At 45.2% G+C, this 20,303-nt stretch overlaps 1 protein-coding gene across 2 annotated transcripts in view; it reads left to right on the plus strand.

The window, feature by feature from the left end:
• Positions 1–18,482, plus strand: part of SLC4A8 (solute carrier family 4 member 8) — an 87,506-nt gene extending 69,024 nt beyond the window's left edge. The window contains exons 20-25 of one of the 2 annotated variants that reach the window (XM_008055673.2): positions 1,375–1,443; positions 2,551–2,724; positions 4,587–4,724; positions 8,942–9,033; positions 10,655–10,750; positions 11,883–13,602. In XM_008055673.2, the coding sequence (XP_008053864.1) occupies positions 1,375–1,443; positions 2,551–2,724; positions 4,587–4,724; positions 8,942–9,033; positions 10,655–10,750; positions 11,883–11,895 (582 nt within the window). In that variant the 3' untranslated portion in view covers positions 11,896–13,602. Of the gene's footprint in view, positions 1–1,374; positions 1,444–2,550; positions 2,725–4,586; positions 4,725–8,941; positions 9,034–10,654; positions 10,751–11,882; positions 13,603–17,785 lie in introns of those variants that run through there. The other variant, XM_008055674.2, reaches the window with a different exon arrangement.
• Positions 18,483–20,303: the final 1,821 nt, after the last annotated feature.

Consider the following 20,303-nt stretch of genomic DNA (forward strand, 5'->3'; position numbering starts at 1 on the left):
AAAAATCAACCGGGCGTGGTAGCGCATGCCTGTAATTCCGGCTACTCGAAAGGCTGAGGCAGAAGGATCGCCGGAGCCCACCAGGTGAGGCTGCGGTGGCCGGGAGCGGCCACTGCACTCCAGTCTGGGCGATCGAGTGAGACTCCAACTCAAAATAAATAAATAAAATAAATAAATAAATCTTCTGTAATCACACAATCATCTCCTTAAGTATTTGGTGTATTTTAACATGGACTAAAAAGTTTCCTTTTTAACAAGCTAGAGTCTTGAGGGCAGGAGTGGGGAGGTGTCTTTTCAGAGAGACAATGATTTTGGAAGAAATCCTGATCTTATTATTGCCTTGAATATCCACACAACTTGAGTGTGACTTTCCCATCACAGTACATCTCTCAATCTAGGTAACCTTCAGAGTTACTCTGAGGTAGGGAAATTGGGGCTACCTCAGAGTGACTCTGAGGTAGGGAAATTGGGGCTACAGAGTCAAGGCAAGGAAAGTCTCAGAGCTGAAAACTAAATGTAACCTGCTTTTATTCTGGGGCTACAGAACATTCCACACATAATTCCTCTCAGAATTAGAAAATCCCCATTGGACTTTATGTTCCAGCCCTAGAGTGACTAGACATCCCAACTCGATGATAACCTTGCTTGTAGGACTAGTGAATTGAATGTGTCCTCGAGAATCCTCCTGAAATAGTTACAGGAAGGCCGTGTCTACCACTGCGCCTTGGTGCTGTGTTCTTCAAGGAACAGCAGTCTTTGGGCTCCTCCAGGTGGCACCTAGATCAGGGGTAGAGGTGGGAGTAGGGCTGGGGACAGAGCCTAGAAGGAAGTAAGGGGCATGGGGAGAGATAGGTGGCAAGGTTGCGTGGAAAGTGAGGGGACAGGAAGATGGCTCTGGAATCTTTACATTCCTCTCGCTTCTTACCCCGGAGGGATTTGCAGTGCAGGCTGGGAGGGTTGGAGATTTGCCAGAAAGAGGGAGAAAGGAGTCCAGGCAGTGCTTCACAATGGCTGGGGCCAGGCAGTATAGCCACGGAGTTTTCCTTTTCACCTAGATGCAAGTCTTATATAAACTTGGATGTGAAAGGTTGATCAAGAATCAAGCTGGCTTTCATGCAAGTCTTAAACACACACACACACACACACACACACACACACACACACACACAGAGCTATTTTGTTATGTTTAAAGTATACTCCATTTCTACAAAACAAGCAAACAAACAAAAAAACCCTCTTGTAGCCTCACTCTTATGCCAACAACGTTTATGCAGCTACTTTGTGACTTCATTCTCGGAGGTTAAAAGTGTATACAGTTTGGAGTGTGCTATAATACCAAATTTAACTTCTGGCCTTTCTGCCTTTTGTCTGCAGTTTATTCCAATGCCAGTACTCTATGGAGTTTTCCTCTACATGGGAGTCTCTTCACTACAGGGAATTCAGGTACCATATGGTTCAGCCAGAGCCATTTCTTCTCGCTGTAAGTTCACCTGTCCTGGCCAGGGCGGGACAGCTCCCCAGGGAAGCACAACCAGTTCTTGAGAAAATGATGTCCTAGTCTTGACAGATGGGCTGTTTTAAACATTTATTTGAATACAAGGAAAAATACAATCATGTTAGTATGAAAGTACAGAGACTTCCAGGGTGACCTGGCTTAATTTCATGGCTTCAGTCATTCATTAACTACTCAGCAGACAATTATTTGACATGTATTAAAAACTAGGTGCTCTGCTGGTGCTGGTAAACTTGGATATGAAAGGTTGATCAAGAACCAAGCTGGCTTTCACACATCGACAGTTATAACTTAGTGCCAGGTTAAAGTGTGGGAGGGGGAGTTTAATTTAGAGGTACATTGGCAGAAGAGACTGAGAGTAGGGGGAGTTGCTTCATGTAAGCAGATATCGCTTCCGGTTATACTCTACCTCTTCCTGTCTATGAAATTATTCCTCCGAGTCCTTCAATGTCAAGTGCTTGTCATCAGGAACTTGGTACTCCAGATAATATAATAACTTAGGATGATTACTCTTGTTTGTATTGAATGTCCAGTGGTCATTCTTATATACTGGGCTCTAATGTGACTTTGGGCAGGTTATTTAATCGTTAGATCTCTGTTTTCTTATTTATAAAGATAATCATATTTTCATAATCATAACGTTTCTAGAATGTTATGAGGTTTATTTTTTCACTGTAAATATTCAATGAATGGCTTTGAACCCCTCAAAGAACGAGTAAGAGATCTGGTTTTGTTCATAAGCAGAAAGATGCAATTTATTTTGTTTTCAATGCTCCCTGAGAAAGAGCTCCCTTAGGTGCCACCATGTGGGGCAGGAGAAAGAAGTTGGAACCTAGAGTTTTCTAAGGTAGATTCAGATCCTCACTCTGCCACATACCAAATTACCCGTTCTTCTTGAGTCCCAGTTTCCATTTCTGTCCAGTGGAAACAGTGCTACCTACCTGTCAGAGCAGGTGATGTCAGAGACATGATGGCTCTAACAAGGCTTCTAACCTAGAGAGGCCTCCTGAAAACAAGCGCCAGGTCTTTCCTTTCAGTTCTTCGATCGTCTGAAGCTCTTCGGGATGCCTGCCAAGCACCAGCCAGACTTCATCTACCTGCGCCACGTGCCGCTGCGCAAGGTGCACCTCTTCACCCTCATCCAGCTCACCTGCCTTGTCCTGCTCTGGGTTATCAAGGCTTCTCCAGCCGCCATTGTTTTCCCAATGATGGTGAGGGGGCTTTTATTTTTTTGAAGTAAATTATTGCTATTATTTTTTGGAAAGTTGTGATAAAATATTATTGCCCTTTCAACCATTTTGAAGTGTACAGTTCACTGACATTAAGCACACTCACATTACTGTGGAACCATCACCACCATCTGTAGTCAGGACTGTATTTAATCTTGTAAAACTGAAATTGTACCTATTAAACCCTGAGTCCCCATTCTCACCTCCTCCACCCCCTGGCAACCAACATTCTACTTTCTGTCTATGAATTTGGTGATTCTAGACACCTCATATAAGTGGAGTCATACAATATTTGTCTTTTTTTTTTTTTTTTGAGTTGAAGTCTTACTCCGTCGCCTAGGCTGGAGTGCAGTGGCACACTCATGGTCACCCCAGGTTTGACCTGCTGGGCTCTGGTGATCTTTCTGCCTCAGCCTTCCAAGTAACCAGAACCACAGGCGTGCACTACCACACCTGGCTAATTATTTTATTTTATTGTATTGTAGAGGCGAGGTCTCGCCAAGTTGCCTGGGCTGGTCTCGAACCCTCAGACTCAGGCAATCCACTCGCCTCGGCCTCCCAAAGCGCTGGGGCTACAGGCTGAGCCACCGAGCCCGGCCCAATATTTGTCTTTTTGTGACTGGCTTATTTCACTTAGTGTGGTGCTCCTCAAAGTTCATGTATGTTGTAGCGTGTCTCAGAATTTCCTTCCTTTTTGAGGCGAGTAATAGTCCATTGTACAGATATGCCACATTTTGTTTATCCATTCATGTGCCAATGGTGCTTGGGTTGCTTTTGCCTTTGACTGTTGTAATCATGCTGCTGTAAATACGGTCTACAAATACCTGTTTGTGTCCCTGCTTTCCATTCTTTTAGGCATATACCAGGAGTGGAATTGCTAGATTATGTGGTAATTCTATTTAAAATTTTTTTTCTCTAATTCCCTAGATCCTGTGGGTTTTTCAATTTTGTCAGAATACATGTAAGGCTCTGCATTTGTGTGTTCTGTTCAGAAGATGAGTGTTTGGTTAAAGAAACAGCAAATTCCTGGGTGTTCCCAGAAAGGATCTTACCAACTTTAGATTTGTTAGGAAAATCATCATTAAAATTAAAGAGAAATGTGATTGAGTTTAGTAAGACTGATTTGCCTGCTTCCTTGTCCAGACGCCAGATATAGCTGGTGAACAGCAGTCAACCCAAGCAGGTCATTCTGGTTCCCCTTTGACAAAAAATAACCCTCATAGAAAAGAAGTGGAGCAGCAGTTGAGAGCCCGAACCTGTCTCCACTGGGGAAGTTAGCTGTCATATTTTAGGCAAGTCATTTCCTCTCTCTGGGCCTCAGTTTCCCCATCCATAAGGTGACTACTGGGCAAGGCCAGAGGGCATAGACAAAAACTACTGGAGATGCATGCTGTAGGCATAAAGCAAGAATTTGGGTTGTCGGGGTGGATCAGAGAGACTAGACAGCCCTCCCTGGTCCCATCATCCTGGAGGCAGGCTTGGGTTGGGTGTGGCTGGTCCCACGTGGCTGAGCTCCTGCAGAGGCTCGCTGCCCCCTGCTGGCCTGTAGGCCCTACAGGGGGAGGCAGCTGTAGGGCCATCTGCAGATGATGCATTTCTCTCTTCAGTGAGAGAATTCAATGAGTTACTCTGAGTTGTAGGGTTGATGTGATAATAGTTAAAGTCTTATACATAAAACACCTCAGGACGGCACAAAGACAGCATTCAATAAGTGGTGACTATTATGATTATTATGGGTTTGCTTTTTCTTGAAATGTCCTAGTCTGCGGTGAAAATAAGATGTTGCTTTTAACTCCAGTAAGAAAGTTAGGCCCCTTAACTCTCCTTTCTTTCTTTGTCTTCAGGTTTTGGCCTTGGTCTTTGTCAGAAAAGTCATGGACCTCTGTTTCTCTAAGCGAGAGCTGAGTTGGTTAGATGACCTTATGCCTGAGAGCAAGAAGAAGAAGTTGGATGATGCCAAAAAGAAGGCCAAGGAGGAAGAGGTCAGTGTTCTTGCACTAGCTGTGCACGTCGGAGCCTAAGATTACAGAACATAGGAGGGGCCACCTGAAAAGTCAGAGTGTCTTGAATCTCAAGCATTATATTTAGGAGCTGGAAAATTCCCCCAAAGATGTTTTCAGCTGAGAATGAATGAAGGATTTTTGCTCCTGTCTGTCCTTTATTTTTGGATTTGTTGATCAGTTTTTTCCTTTGTCTACAGTCTAATCACCAGGTTTACACCTAGAAAGTGAAAATGGAATCAGTTCTTATTATCAAATTCAATGGCTCACATTCTTCCAAAAGGTCTAATTTGCAAGCCTATAAAACCCATTATTTCCTAGAGTATTTGGTATGTGTCTGATTGCAGATGGTGCTGTGGTGGGCACCATGCAAAGATAACTTGCATGGAACTTTCTGTCTTTCATTTCCCTCAGCCTTTGCACCTTCTCATCTATATAGTGGACCTTCTATAAATGATCTCTGCATGCAAAGATGTATAGCAAAACGAAAATGCCAGACCAAGACATGATAGAGCTGGGAAGGGTTTCCAAATACAGTTAGTGCACAAAATAATGTCTTCAAAATGCATTTTAAAAGACTTATTTTCCAATATCTTGAATTTTAAGAACTAAATAAATGTTAACAATTATAAATACAAAACCAATGGAAGAAAACTTTAAAGGGAATATTGGTAGAATTCACTACATTATGTTGGCACAGTGGCTCATGCCCACAATCCCAGCACTTTAGGAGGCTGAGGCAAGAGGATTGCTTGAGTCCAAGAGTTCAAGGCCAGCCTGCACAACATAGCAAGACCCCATCTCTATAACAACAACAAAAATAGCCAAGCATGGTGGTAATCCTAGCTACCTGGGGGGCTGAGATAGGAAGATCACTTAAGCTCAGGTTATAGTGAGCTGTGATTGTGCCACTGCACTCCAGCCTGGGTAACAGAGCAAGACTCTGTCTCTAAAAAGATATATATGTGCATATATATATTATTTTATGATATATTGTATTATATGTTAATATATATAAATAATTCACTGCATAATAGGTGATGCTTTAAGGTATCCAAAACTCTGTAAACAAAGTTTTAAAATAACAGGTAAGTTGAGAAATATGTTAATATCCTTACTATTCAAATAATTTTTTTTTTTTTTTTGAGTTGGAGTCTCACTCTGTCGCCCAGACTGGAGTGCAGTGGCCGCTCCCGGCCAACGGAGCTTCGACCTGCTGGGTTCCAGCGATCCTTCCGCCTCAGCCTTCCAAGTAGCCGGAATTACAGGCATGCGCTACCATGCCCGGCTAATTTTTTGATTTATTGTAGAGATGAGGTCTTGCTGCCCAGGCGGGTCTCGAACCCGCGGGCTCAGGCAATCCACTCACCTCAGCCTCCCAAAGGCGCGGGATTACAGGCTGAGCTACCGAGCCCGGCTTCAAATAATTTGTACAAATTGATAACAATATGAAATAAAAATGGACAATGGACATGGATAATTTACAAAAGAAGAAATATGATCAATTATGACAAAAAGTTCATTCTCACTAATAATCAGAGAGATGGAAATTTAAAAAGAATACATTTTCCACTTATCAAATTGGCAAATATTTTTTTAAAGAAATTTTTAAAAAGCAGCACTGGCAAGACTGTAACTGCCACAGGCTTCTCGCACACTAAAAATGATAGTGTAAGTTGCATTGACCTCCTTAGAGGGCAGTTTGGCAGTAGAGTCTTAAGAATGTATATGCTCTTTGTCCCAGCAACACTAAATTTTAAATTTATTCTAAGGATACAGTTAGCAATGAGGACAGAATATTTTAATTATGGTATTATATAAAATAAAAATTACAAAAAAGGAAAATTAGAGTAAATACATTACACTAGAATATTATATAACTGTTTAAAAATCAAATTTTAAAGAATACTCAATGCTATGTGAACATGTGTATGACATGAAAAACATAGGGAGTGTAAAATGAAATGTACAGTAAAATCTCAATTTTACTAAAAAATATACACATATGACATAGATATGTCACACACACACACACACACACACACACACACACGTTGGGAAAAAATAGACCCAAATGTCTGTTGTGGGTCTCTGTGTCTCCCTGGGGATAAATTATGCATGTGTAAATGTATTTCCTTCCTTCCTTGATATTTCCTTCATGCTTACTCTCCTCTCACTGTTCAGACACAGTGAGATACAGGACGAGAGTCTCTGACTCATGGAACTTACATTCCCATGGAGGAGACACTATGTACAAGCAAACAAGTATATATTTGTTTACTTGATTATAGTGCAATAATTTTAAGTATGTGTAAAGTTTTAGGTAGTGATATGTTATAAGAAGGCATGGGGTGAGGGAGTTACTTAATTTAAGGTGATTAGAGATGACTCCTCTGAGGAGACATCTGAGCAGAGACCTGAATAAAGCGAGGGCAAATCATAAGACTATCTGGAGTAAGAACATTCCAGGTCAGGGGCACAGACAGTGGAAAAGTCTCAAAACAGGAAGGAGCTCGGTGTGCTTGAGGAACACTGGGAATGCCAGTGAGGCTAGAAGGGACAGAGCGATAGCTGGGGCACTAGGTACGAGGCTGTGGCAACAGTTTGACCAAGAGGTCAGCGAGGGTGGCTTATGCTCAGGTAGAGGCCCTGAAAGGGGCAGAATTTGGGACTTATTTTGAGGATGGAGCCAACACATTTTGCTAATGATGGTGGGCATGAGTGACAGAGAGGAGTCAAGGACAACTCTTCATTTTGGCTGAACAATCGGATGCATGGTTGCACTGTTGACTAACATGGAGAAGACCAAGGAACAGCAGATATAGGAGGAGAATCCAGAGATCTCTTATGGATGTTAAGTCTGAGGTGGCTGGTAGACATCATGCTTCTTATTTTCTAGAATTTCTGAGGTAAAGTTGTATTTGTTAATACATGTGTTGCTTTATAAAATTATTTGGAAAGCTAAATGAGATAAAAAGATGAAGACATGACTCCAAAATTTCACCATCTCAACAGTCAACATTTATGTTCATTTCTTTCTAAATCCTTAACATAGTTTTCATATACCTGTAATAATTATGTATTTGTGCATATATCTCTCTATTTTTAATTTTTTCTCAGCTTGATTTCATAAGACATTTTTATGTTTCCATACGTCCATATAATCATATTTATTGTTTAATGCACGTATACTTTTTGATAGTTATTATTTTTATAATTAATTTAAATATTCTGTCTTTGTTAAAATTTTTAGTTGTTTTAGGTTTTATTATTCATTATACTACTTTAAACATCTCTGCACATTTTTTTCCTGTAATTATTTTCTTTAAATTAGTGGAATAGCCGGGCTCGGTGGCTCAGCCTCTAATCCCGCGCCTTTGGGAGGCTGAGGTGAGTGGATTGCCTGAGCCCGCGGGTTCGAGACCTGCCTGGGCAGCAAGACCTCATCTCTACAATAAATCAAAAAATTAGCCGGGCGTGGTAGTGCATGCCTATAATTCCGGCTACTTGGAAGGCTGAGGCAGAAGGATCGCCTGAGCCCAGCAGGTCGAGGCTGCGTTGGCCGGGAGCGGCCACTGCACTCCAGTCTGGGCGACAGAGTGAGACTCCAACTCAAAAAAAAAACAACAAAAGAAAAAGTTAGTGGGATTATTTTTTAAGAAAACATTGTATTATGGATCATTTCAAATATATAAAAGTAGAAAGAAAAGTCAGTATTCATATTTCCCTAATTGTCTCCCTATTATTTTTAATAATTTATTTGAAGCAGCACTCGAAGAAGGGCCATATGTTGCAATAGATTGATATGTGACTTAACTCCTTTAGGCTTCCTTTTCCTTTTTTTTAAATTGAAGAAACAGGGTCTTTGGCCTCTAGGGTTTCCCACCTTTTGGATTTTGCTAAATATGTTCCTTGGTGTCATTTAACGTACTCTTCTGTCCCTATTTTTCCAGTGAATTGGTCGTTAGATCTAGAGGCTGACTCAGACAGGTTCTTTGTATTCAGAACTGTTCCACACATACACCTATCTGGTTGTCACTCGACTTGATCATCACAGATCTATGAACGAACCTAATTATAATCTCTTTATAATACATGTGAGAGGAAATTAGGTTGAAATTGTGGCTGTAGACAAATGGGCTGGTGAAGACTCAGGTCCTACTTGGTCCAAGATCTAACAATGTTTCCTTTTCTTATAGGAGGCTGAGAAAATGTTAGAAATAGGGGGAGACAAGTTCCCCCTAGAGAGCAGGAAGTTGCTAAGCAGTCCGGGGAAGAACAACAGTTGCAGGTAAAACTCCCAAAACATCAAGGGGTGTACCACTTGGGTTCTTCTATAAATCCTCTGGCTTTGTGGTGTTACAAATGCAGCCGCTGACAGAACTAACCATCTGGCCTCCCAGTTCCACCCTGTGAAAATCCCTTTCCTATTTCATTGTTCACTGAATACCAGCTATGTGCCAGGTACTGCCCCAGGCCCTGAGGGTCACCAGGGAAGAAGGCAAGGGAGCCGGTGCACTGAGTGCCTCCTCTGTGCCAGGAGGTGCCACAACTTATTTATGTGTTCTCAGTTAACCTGTACAACAACGTTCTGAAGGAAGTTTCACTATTCACATCTGTGCAAATGAGGAAACTGAGACTTAGAGGGTTTTAGCTAATTTGCCCAAGGTTACCGTGCTGCTAAGTAGAAAGATTAAGATTCAAACTCTAGTCCATCTCAAACCATTGCTCCTTCTGCCTTTCTTTGCCACCTTCCAAAGATGAATAGGTTATGGTCTTTATTTCCAGAGAGTTCTCAGCCTGGTGGGTGTGAAATCCTATGCTTGGGCAAGCCTTTGGGGATAGGCAGAGACTGTCCATTTCAGTCTGGCTCATGGCATCTGTGGTCCTAGAAGCCAAGGACGGACTAAACTAGGATCACAGAAATCCCTTACTTCTGCTGGTGATGTAAGTCCCTTTCTCTATCCAACCAGATCCCAGGAAGCTAAGTTGGTCCATTTGTGGTTTTGTTCCTGGCGTCTCGTTTCTGCTTTGGAAGAGGTACTTACAGGCAGAAAGGGCCCAGAGGTCAAGATGGGGCAGAGAAGGAACAGAGCAGGGGATCTGGGTCTGCCAAATGCTGAAGAATTGACTGCTGAGTCATTGAGTTGCTTGTGGTTTCTACTGGGGGAAATGAGGGCAAGTCATAATGGAAGGAGCCGTCGGCTTTGAACAATCTGGCGGCAAAGTAAGAACAGTGTTTCCTCTCCAAGGGGTGCTGCCTCCTCTCCTGGCATTTTCGGAGACAATCTGGCTTGTAGAAAGCATTAAACTACCCTGGAGCTCTTGGAGACCAATGACCGAGTTCAAGGTCTTGATTATCTACTTATTGTTTAAGCTTGGATGGTCACCTGGCCCTGAAAACTTTGATTTCTGCACCTTCAAAATGAGGATGTTAGTAATGTCTGTTGCTCTGATAGTTAAGATGATAGACTGTGAAAGTCCTTTGTAAACTGTAAATGAAAGAGATTTAGCCATGCCAATGGGAGCGTGAATGGAGAGCGTCTGGAACAGAGTGAACACAGTATCTGGTAGCTCCTGATATGGCAGATTGGCCCCGGGTGCCGTCATCAACATCTCCAGTGAGGCCCTTCCCAGGAGTGCACTGATGTGGGGGCAGGCGCCGCCACCACTGGCCCACCACCCCAGCCCTCAGCACCACCTCATGGGCCATCCTGCCTCTTCCCATTCTGACCTTGGTTCAATCAGGTTAAGGATGGCCAGACTCCATCTGGCTCCCAGAGCTCCTGAGAACTGGCAGCTGGGCCCCCTCAGACACAGTCTTTCCTTTCTGGTGGGTGGTGGTCACTACAGACTGAGACATGTATTTTATGTGTATGTCTGACATTTGCTATCCTAATCATTGACTTTAGATGTGACCCCTCAGAGATTAATATATCTGATGAAATGCCTAAAACCACAGTCTGGAAAGCTCTCAGTATGAATTCTGGAAATACAAAGGAAAAGAGGTAAAGAGAACCATAACTTCTGATTTTTATTTATTTCTGGTTTCTGACAGCGGCAATAATGTTGAAGGTAAAATGTATTTTAGTTATAAAGTTGAATTTGTCTAATAAATAGCACTTCCAGGACTGCCGCTAATCCCACAAGAATAGCTAGAAGCCTAAGAAAAGTAAAAACGTTTTCTAAATATTTGAACAGACAGGCTGTTTTGAGCAGCACGTTTACATAGACCCCAAATCGGGATGGAATTGTTTCAGGATGTAAATTTGCTTTATCTCTTTAGTTCCCTTAATCCTCTTTCTGGTTCTCATTTCAGAATCTAAAGGACATCTTTCTGGCTACTGCAGTCACACAAACTGTAGAATTGTTAAAATATTCAGATAGTGTTGATAGCATTGATATATTCTTTAAGCTTTCCATAATGAAAACTATCACCAAGTAAAGGTTTTGAAATATTTAAATTGTAACTGTGTTCTTATTTTGGAAACTAAATTCTGCATATCATTTGCTAATAGCATAGATCAGTTATAATCACGTTAAGGGGAATAAAAAAAAGGAAGGACTTGAGGTATCTTTGTCAGCACTAAGGTAGGCTATGTGCCCAAATTAGTTGAATAACTTAGTCCAAACACCACTTAAGTAGTCAGATAACAGAGGGCAACATCTGAAGCCTGATTGCAGTCTGCTTTTCTGGTTAAAAATGAAACAGCCAGGAATCAACAGACCATGCACCTCTTGGTAGACCACTGTTTCTGGCCCTCAGTTTACTCAGCAGCAAGTTGGGGACGATACTAACTGCCTCCCTCCCGAGGCTGCTCTGAGGAGAAACCGAAGTGCTTTGAAAAGTCTCAGCCACCAGTGGGTGGTAGTGGTAGTTTATTTCTTCATCGAATGGGTTAAAATAAATCTGTGCTGAATGTGCGTGAAATATAGAATCTTGTTTCCTTCAGAGGAAAATCCAGGCAGCTGTCGAAAAGTATAACGCACTTGGTTATTTTTAGCTGAGAACTAGTCTACTTGTAAATGAACTTAAAATATAGCCAGATCCAAATTGTGGTGACATCTTCAAAGTATTGTGTTAAAAGCAGGAATGAATCATATGTTCCCTTTTTGTCTAATTGTAACACTTTTATTCAGTCTCTTCAACTAAGAGTCTTTGCTGGGATGGAAGATTTGGGCCGTGTGCTGCCTCAGGGAAGTTCTGGTTCCAGAGAAGATGGCGAGTCTCTCAGAGGAGAAACAAGACCACGCCTGGCCCTGTCCTCAGTCATTTCAAAGCCATGCCGAAGCATTCAGTTCCTCTTGGCGTGCACTGGAGGGCGTCCAGCCATCCCCACGCCAGCAGCCAGTCGCCAGCTGTGAACATAGATGCAGAAGGCCACCTCCCGTTGGCTCTTTTCCTCCTCTTCCTTCTTTTTCTCTTTAGAACTGCCACCACTGAAGACCTAGCTTCCCATTTTCCAGGCATTTTCTCTGAAGCTCTCTGCTGGCAGGCCGAGCCATGTGGAGCCCGTCTGCCACTGAGGAGTCCCTCAGTGAGGTCCCTCTTCCCAGACGATGGGGTGAGGAGTAGAGGGAACAGAGAGGGAAGGGAGAGCACTGCAGTCCTGCTAGTGTCTGCAGCCTCCTGGGCAGCCCTGGCCCATGGTTTGATTGCCAGCCTGGGAGATGCAGGTCATACCCAGAGGTTGCCAGGAGGCCAGCTACCAGGAAGGTCAGTGGTCTGGGCATGGTGGTGGCTACCAATGCAGCCAAAAGATGCTTCCGACCTGGACACGTCTGCATCACCCTCTAGCAGCAGCCTGCATCTCTCTCAAGAACCTCAGATGATTTGGGGCCTAGAGGGACACTGAAGTTGTTTCGCTTAGATAGGAAAAGGCTCAGGGGAAAGCCAGTAATGGTAAGTGAGAATGAGCAGCTTCTCTCGGTTTTCATCGACAATAGAGTAAAAGAGTGAGCTTAGATTGCTACTGAAGGAATTAGTTTAGACACCAGGAAGGACTTCATAGCCTGAAGGTTTGTCATATTGTCTACTTTCTAGGTATCTGGGAAAGATTTGAAAATAGTTATTTGTGAGTAGAAAGGGGGATGTGGTATTTTATCGGCCATTTTGTGGGACTATTTGACGTCTTGCTGCTGCCTCTCGAGGACACATTCCAATTCCATCCTGGCGATATCCAAGTGCTTATGTACTGTCTCCTTAGCTGCCTTAGTAGTGAACCATCATCAGCTCAATGGACCAAAACCACCTTCAACCACGTGGCTTCCTCCTCATCATGGGTTTCTTTTGGTTAACAAGTGTTCCAGCTCTCAGATGTAAAAAGCCACACTGGGAAATGAACTGTAAGGGGTGAAATTTCGGTGTCTAGTTTAAAACTGTGTTTATGGTTTTTCTTTTCTATATTGCAGTGTCAAGGGCTTGGGATCCAGTGCATAGAGACCTTTCCTTCTTTTGTGCACAGAATGGAACTAGCAATCCCACTGACACCCAGAGAAGCCAATTACATTAGTTTTCCATCCTGGAAAGTCTTTGTACGGTAGAACATTCCCTGGTGTGCTTTCCTTTCATAAGAGAAGAGTTGGCTACGTCGCTTTATTGAATGTCGAATTCTAGTCTTTCCTAGAGACCTTTGATGTAGAAGGATGCCTACATATCTTTCATATTTCCATATCTCTTAGGGCCACAATTATTTTAATACAGAGACGATTTTCAAGATATTTAACTGGTGCAGGACAGACACCAACCACTCAGAAGGGATGCTGCTATAAACAGGCAGTATGTGAAGTTGTACCAGTGCCTGTTGGCTAACCTTCATGCTGCTTTCGAAGATTAAAATGATGTCCCTTTGAATTGTGGGAACATTCCTGGTTTGTCTGATTTCTACTTACGAGGCTGTTTTAGGGACAGCCTTGGCTTCTTTTCATATGGTGCAGGCAGGATGGGGCGTGCCTCTTTGAACTATATGGGCACTAAAATCTTTGTGAGCCAAAGCTTCACATGTTATCACTTTAGGATGAATGTAATAATTGCACTCGCTTACCTACCTGATTTGGAAAAATTGAAGACAGCCTGTCGGTGGGAAAAGCTTTCTCGCAGACTTTTTCCTGTCCCTCTCTGTTGCTTCCTTAAGTTTGCCTCTATTTTTTCTTCTTTGTTCCCTGAGAACATCGCCACTTTCTTGCTCCATCTTGCCCCTCCTACCTTTTCCTGTTACCTCTGTGTCGGGAGGTTAATGACTGTTTCACCTGTTTCCCCAGCCTCAGCATGGCTGTAAGGAAGACAAACCAGGTGACAGGATCAGTTAGAAAAATGCCTCTCCTGGGAGGCTGAGGTGAGTGGATTGCCTGAGCCCACAGGTTCGAGACCCGCCTGGGCAACTTGGCGAGACCGCATCTCTACAATAAATCAAAAAAATTAGCCGGGCGTAGTAGCGCACGCCTGTAATTCCAGCTGCTTGGAAGCCTGGGGTGGAAGGATCGCCGGAGCCCAGCAGGTCAAGGCTGCGGTGGCTGGGAGTGTGCCACTGCACTCCAGTCTGGGTGACAGAGCGAGACTCCAACTCAAAAAAAAAAATGCCTCTCCTAAAACACTGATGTCTTGTGCGGCCTTGCGTGTGCCAGGCTGCTTGGGGGGGAGGAGGATGCCAGTGTTGACTCTGTGCGGTGCAGTGACGGGACTACCATGTCCTTCCCAAGCAGGCCCTCCTACGTCCCTGCGCCTTAGGAACGTCAGCTACTGGGAAGGCTGGGCCAGCCCTTTCAGGCCAGAGTTTTCTCCAACAATAGCCAGCCTCACGTGTGCGCCATCTCAGTGGGAGAACCCATCCTCTACTCCTGCTCACTCCTTTGTCCCAGTTCCCACCAAACACTCAACCCTAGTCCCCGCTGCTTTTTGCTTAGGCCTGTGACTGGTGACAATGGCGGGCAGTGTTTAGGGCACGGAATGGAGTAGAGGTGAAGCAGCTGCAGTGCGTGTGTGTGTGTGTGTGTGTGTGTGTGTGTGTGTGTGTGTACTGACAAATGAGAGTGGAGCCACAAGATTTCATTGCTGCTGTTAGTCTTTGTGCATCTAGCTGTGCAACTATCAAAACAACATGGTCATTCTCCCATTTAGGTGTTCTCATCTCAGACTTCTCTGATAGAATAGCTTGAGAACGGGCCAGTGACAGTGACTCATGCCTGTAATCCTAGCACTTTGGAAGGCCAAGGTGAAAGGATTGCTTGAGCCCAGGAGTTCCAAGACCAGCCTGGGCAACATAGCAAGATCTCCTCTCCATACACCCACAAAAAATCAAAAAATTAGCTGGTTGTGATAGTGTACACCTATAGTCCCAGCTACTCAGGAGGCAGAGGTTAGGGGATCGCCCGAGCCCAGGAACTTGAGGCTGCAGTGGACTGTGATTGTGCCATGGCACTCCAGCCTGGGAGACAAAGTAAGACCCCAACTCGGGGAAGAAAGAAGAGCTTGAGAACAAATATGGACAGATTAATCTATAGAGAAAGGTGTTTAAGCTCAACAGGAAGGAGGAACGGATTTAGGAGTGGAAAGCCAAGCAGGTAGTTAGGTATTTTCATGCCCACATTTACCTAGGCCAGAGAAGTGGCCCACCTCTTTTATGTCAAGGAGGAATTTCAGGAACAGTTTGAGTGTTGGCAACCCAATGCCCTGATAGGCTGGTGGTGTCGAGATAGAAAAGAGGGGAAGGCCAGGGATTCAAGAAAGTGATGAGAGTGGGCTCTTAGTGCTAGGGGAAAAGAACTGGCTGCAGATGGGTGGATTATTTCCTAGCCCTGACTTTTAGGGAAGGGTGGGTCTGGAGAGAAGGTGGAGGCAGCAGAAATACGCCATGCATTGACAGATATGTTTGGTTGCATAAACACAGACTGGCTTTTGTAGTTAGGTATGATTTCCAACTTCTGAAGACAGGATTGTTAAGGTGTGTGGTCTGACCTCAGATAGCCCCTGTCCCACCTAACTCCTTATTTGTAGAGACTTGCCTTTGGGATAGAGGAGTAATGAGCCACGTAGTTCCAAAAGATGGTATGAATTGTCATTAATCCTCTTTGTCTGGGGTGTGATTAGTTTTTAAATTAGTCATAAATGTTTAGTTAAAATCTGGTCCATGTGAAGTCCCAGGCGTGGTTGCTATCTTGGCTATGATAGCTGTGATTTTCAAGAGGTCTCTGCTGTGTGGGATCTGTGGCTTCTGCTCATCCAAAAAAGACAGTTCCTCGTTCTTCTTTAAGAGTCTCATGCTCTTGCAAGTGAGCTAGCCGGGCCTCCTCCTATTTCTTTATTTTCCACCCTCTCAATCTTTCTCTTGAGTAGAGGAGTCAGTCATTCTTCCTGCGTCTTCTCTGTTGGTTCCAGTGTCTGTGTTCTGAGTCTCACGTTTGCCCAAAGTGTAGGAGCAGGCTGGACCCCCGGCACCTGGCTTCCTTTTCAACCAGCATCAGAAATGTAATCAATGTGTGCTCTCTGCCATTTGATCATCTTCCCTGTTTCTCATCTGGAGGAGGGTATGTGATCCGGTTCTGTCTAGTTCTGACCAGTCACATGGGAGGGTGCGACAGGGCATCAGCGCTCGTTTCCAGGACTCTTAAACAGTTGTCCTTGTCAGTTTGCTCCTGCATTTTCCTCAAGCTTCTCAGGCTTCCAAGCCACATCTTCACAGGACATCCAGGAAGCCTGCACTGAGTGTCCTCACCCCTTTGACTTTCTTTTGGCCATGAGTGTTGGGCCTCCCAGAAGGTAGAAACACTCCGAGCGAGCCCTGGACGGCCAAGTGAGGCATCACCCAAATTCCTCCCTCTTTGCTGTCTGTGCTTTTTCTTTTTTTTTTTTTTTTTTTGGTTGGAGTCTCACTCTGTCACCCAGACTGGAGTGCAGTGGCCGCTCCCGGCCACCGCACCCTCGACCTGCTGGACTCCAGCGATCCTTCCACCTCAGCCTTCCAAGTAGCTGGAACTACAGGCGTGCACTACCACGCCCGGCTGATTTTTTGATTTATTGTAGAGATGAGGGCTCACCAAGTTGCCCAGGCGGGTCTTGAACCCCCGGGCTCAGGCAATCCCCTCACCCCAGCCTCCCAAAGCGTGGGATTACAGACTGAGCCACCGAGCCTGACTTGTCTGTGCTTTTTCAAGCCCCCTTTACTCTTCTCTTTTGTCTTTTTCTCAGTCCCTCAAGTGGGACGTTCTTGGTCAGAGGTCCTAAAACCACCACCAGCTGGCGGTGGCGAGAGTGGTGGGGAGGTTGGACCATTCTGGAACTTCTTGAAAAAGGGACTTTATTTTCCTAATTGAGGGTCAGGGACTCAGGCTCATCCCTATTTCAGTGCAATCAGAAAAGGACATTTCAAAACCAAATAGGAGCCATTTTTCTTTAGAATCGATCCTTTATGGTTCTTGGTGCCCTTGATCTCTTAACATTAATTACAGTATAGGGAATGGGCAGTTGACTTCATGCAAAAGGAGGGTAATTTACATAACCAAAAGATGTAAAAAAAAAAAAGCTGAATTACTGCTTGAGGCATGAAAAGAGGAAAGGGGTATGATGTGAGCATTTTCTTTTTGAGTTGGAGTCTCACTCTGTCACCCGGTCTGGAGTGCAGTGGCCGCTCCCGGCCACCGCAGCCTCGACCTGGTGGACTCCAGCGATCTTTCCGCCTCAGCCTTCCAAGTAGCTGAAACTACAAGCACGTGCTACCACGCCCGGCTAATTTTTTATTTATTGTAGAGAGGAGGTCTCGCCAAGTTGCCCAAGCGGGTCTTGAACCTGCGGGCTCAGGCAATCCACTCACCTCAGCCTCCCAAAGCGTGGGATTACAGGCTGAGCCACCGAGCCCAGCCGATGTGAGCATTTTCAATAGGAAAATTCAGAATATGGAATGATTGATCCATAGACATACTTCTTTTAGGAGATTATGTGCTCAAAGGGAACGGGATGGTGTCTGATCCTTCTGGAGAAAAAAGGAATAGTGTTTTTCCTAAACCTAACCCACTTTCAGCATTGGAGAATACAGAACTTTTTCTTCTAGCTGATGGCATCCATATTTCCGGGAGACAACCCACCCACAACACTCCTCTGAGCACCGCAGAAGTCAGCAGGGCTTGGGCTTCGCTGGCAGGTTGCCGTTGACTTCAACATGCAGTTTTGCACATGTGCAATAACCCTGGAAACAGATGCGCCCAGCTGGATGCGCCATTACTCCTTTGTCAAAGAGGCCAAAACCCTCCTCCTTTTTTTCTCCTGTATCTGCTCCTCCAGGATGGCAAGCCTGCCTGTTGTTTACCTGTGTCTGTCTGTCTGGTTGATTCAAATTGGCTGCCCTTCCGAGCTAATGGTGTCAGGTGGAGAGCACAGCATCCTTCCCACGAGCGGGGACAACTCGAGGTGCTGGTACATTTCCCTTGTTTTCTATGTTCTTTCTAGTAGGTCTCATGTAGAGATAGAGATATTTTTGTTTTAGAGATTCCAAAGGATATATTTTTAGTGTAAGAAATGTACCCTCTCCACACTCCATGGTGTAAATAGAACCGAGAACAGATGTGTCATTGTGATAATCCCATAGCAATTTGTGGTAGGAACAAGACCCCTTTCCCTCACCACCGAGTCTCACGGTCCATGTCTGTGAACCAGGGCAGGTCATGTGACTGCATCGCGTAGAGCTCTGCCTGCCCAGACTTCTGTGTGCTCACCTCAACGGGTGAAAAATAAAGTCTGTATAAACTGTTCATACCTGTGATGTTCTTTGAGCCCACGTCAAGGGACTGAGCCATGCCAACCAATTTCTGAGCTTGTGAATGAGAGTTATGAAGATGGGTGAAATGGGGACGGGCTGCTGAGAGGTCTCAGAGGGTGTGAGCGCCTCCTGGATGTAGAGCCACGGAGGAGGCCGCAAGGGATGGCTTAGGGTTATGTGGGGGGAACCAGGACAGCATGAAAAGAAAGCCCATTCTGGAGAAACAACCAGGCTAATGAGAGCAATTGCTGATATTTTGGGACATTCCGCTGCCTGGAATCCAGATTTTAAAATCTGTCACTCCAGGGTTGGTTTTTTGGATGCATGCTCCATTTCTCTTCCCCTGATAGCCCATTGTTGGAGGGCTAGAGCAAAGGGAAGAGGGAGGCAACGGGGCAGAGACCAGCGAGGGCTGGAGGGGAGGCTGGGTGTGCCCAGCTCTGCTGAGTGACAAGGAGGCGTCCACTGTGTCCTGAGCTTACAGTGGGCGAGGGCATTCCTGAGAGCCACGGAACTCACTGGCCCTGAGGCCTTCTGCTGTCTGTTGGCTATTTTTCACCCCAGTAGTGTACACAGAACACTCTTCATCTCACGGAGAAACACTCAGATTGCGTCGGGTATGCAGGGGAAGGCTGCTCTCCCGGAGGCGGTCGGTTCTGATGCCTTGGGTGGTGGAGGGGTGGAGTGAGGGGTGCAAGAGAGGGCCTGTATCGTTCGCACATGCGGGCGGTGAAGCCTCTGGGTTAAGGATTCCATTCATTGATCCATGAAAAGTGCTCAGATCAGCACCTGGTGCATGGGAAGCACCTGGTAAACCACGCAGATTTGGAGGTAGGTGGTTCCTAGGTTGATTAATGCCACAACAATCATGACAGGACTCTGGTTAGCTTCTCCACAGTTCTATTGGTTTTTTCCCCTCATAGTTACAAGATGGCTCCTGAAGCTCCAGGCCTCACATCAGCCAGCATAACTTCCAAGTGCAGGAAAGGGTGAGGGGCCGCTTCTCCAGTTTCTCTCTCTGTCTCTCTCTCTCTCTCTCTATGGGTATCTCTCTGCCTCTCAATCTCTGTCTCTCTCATTGTCTCTCTCTGTCTCTCTCTCTGAAAAGTTTCCCCAGAAACTCACATCCTCCCATGTCATTGGTCAGAACTGGACAGAACTGGATCACATACCCATCTCTAAGATGAGAACGGAATGGGATTGGCATGTCTGGTTTGGACCAATGAGACATCATCCCTTAGATCGGACCCATCTTCCTTGACCATATTGCTGCTCTAACACCTGTATCAAGTCAGGATTCTGCTAGCAAAGAACAAGGCAGGAGTTGCACGTGACCGAACATCCAAAAGTGTCTGCCAGTGAGCCAGGACCTGAAGCACGGGGCCTCCTGCAGAGCTGGAGCAGTCTGGACGCCAGGAGCCTCAACGCCAGGGGCGTCCAGAGGCCGAGAAGCGTCTGAAGGGCAGTGCTTCTCCACCCGGCTATGCCTTAGCCTCAACTGAGGAGGTGTCTAACCCACGCATACCCAAGTCCACTCTACACTGATTCAATAGAACCTCTGGAGGTGAGGCAGGCCCAGGACTTGCTAAACACCCTCCGGCCAAGTCTGATGTGCAGGCAGGTTGGACGTCACCTGCAGGATGCATCCCTTTGCCTCGCTTGCTGTCCATGTCCGCTTCACTCCACGCGTCCTCCTGCCTCTGCCGCAGGGGCACCTTCCCTTCCTGAACTCTCAGCCTTTACCTCCGAAGTTCACAGCCTTGTCTCTTTGTTTCCAAAGGCAGATTCCCAAGGCTGAGGATGCGATGGGTCC

The sequence above is a fragment of the Carlito syrichta genome, unplaced genomic scaffold (genome assembly GCF_000164805.1).
Source record: "Carlito syrichta isolate Samal-C Ts95f unplaced genomic scaffold, Tarsius_syrichta-2.0.1 Scaffold301920, whole genome shotgun sequence".
Taxonomy (NCBI): Eukaryota; Metazoa; Chordata; class Mammalia; order Primates; family Tarsiidae; genus Carlito; species Carlito syrichta.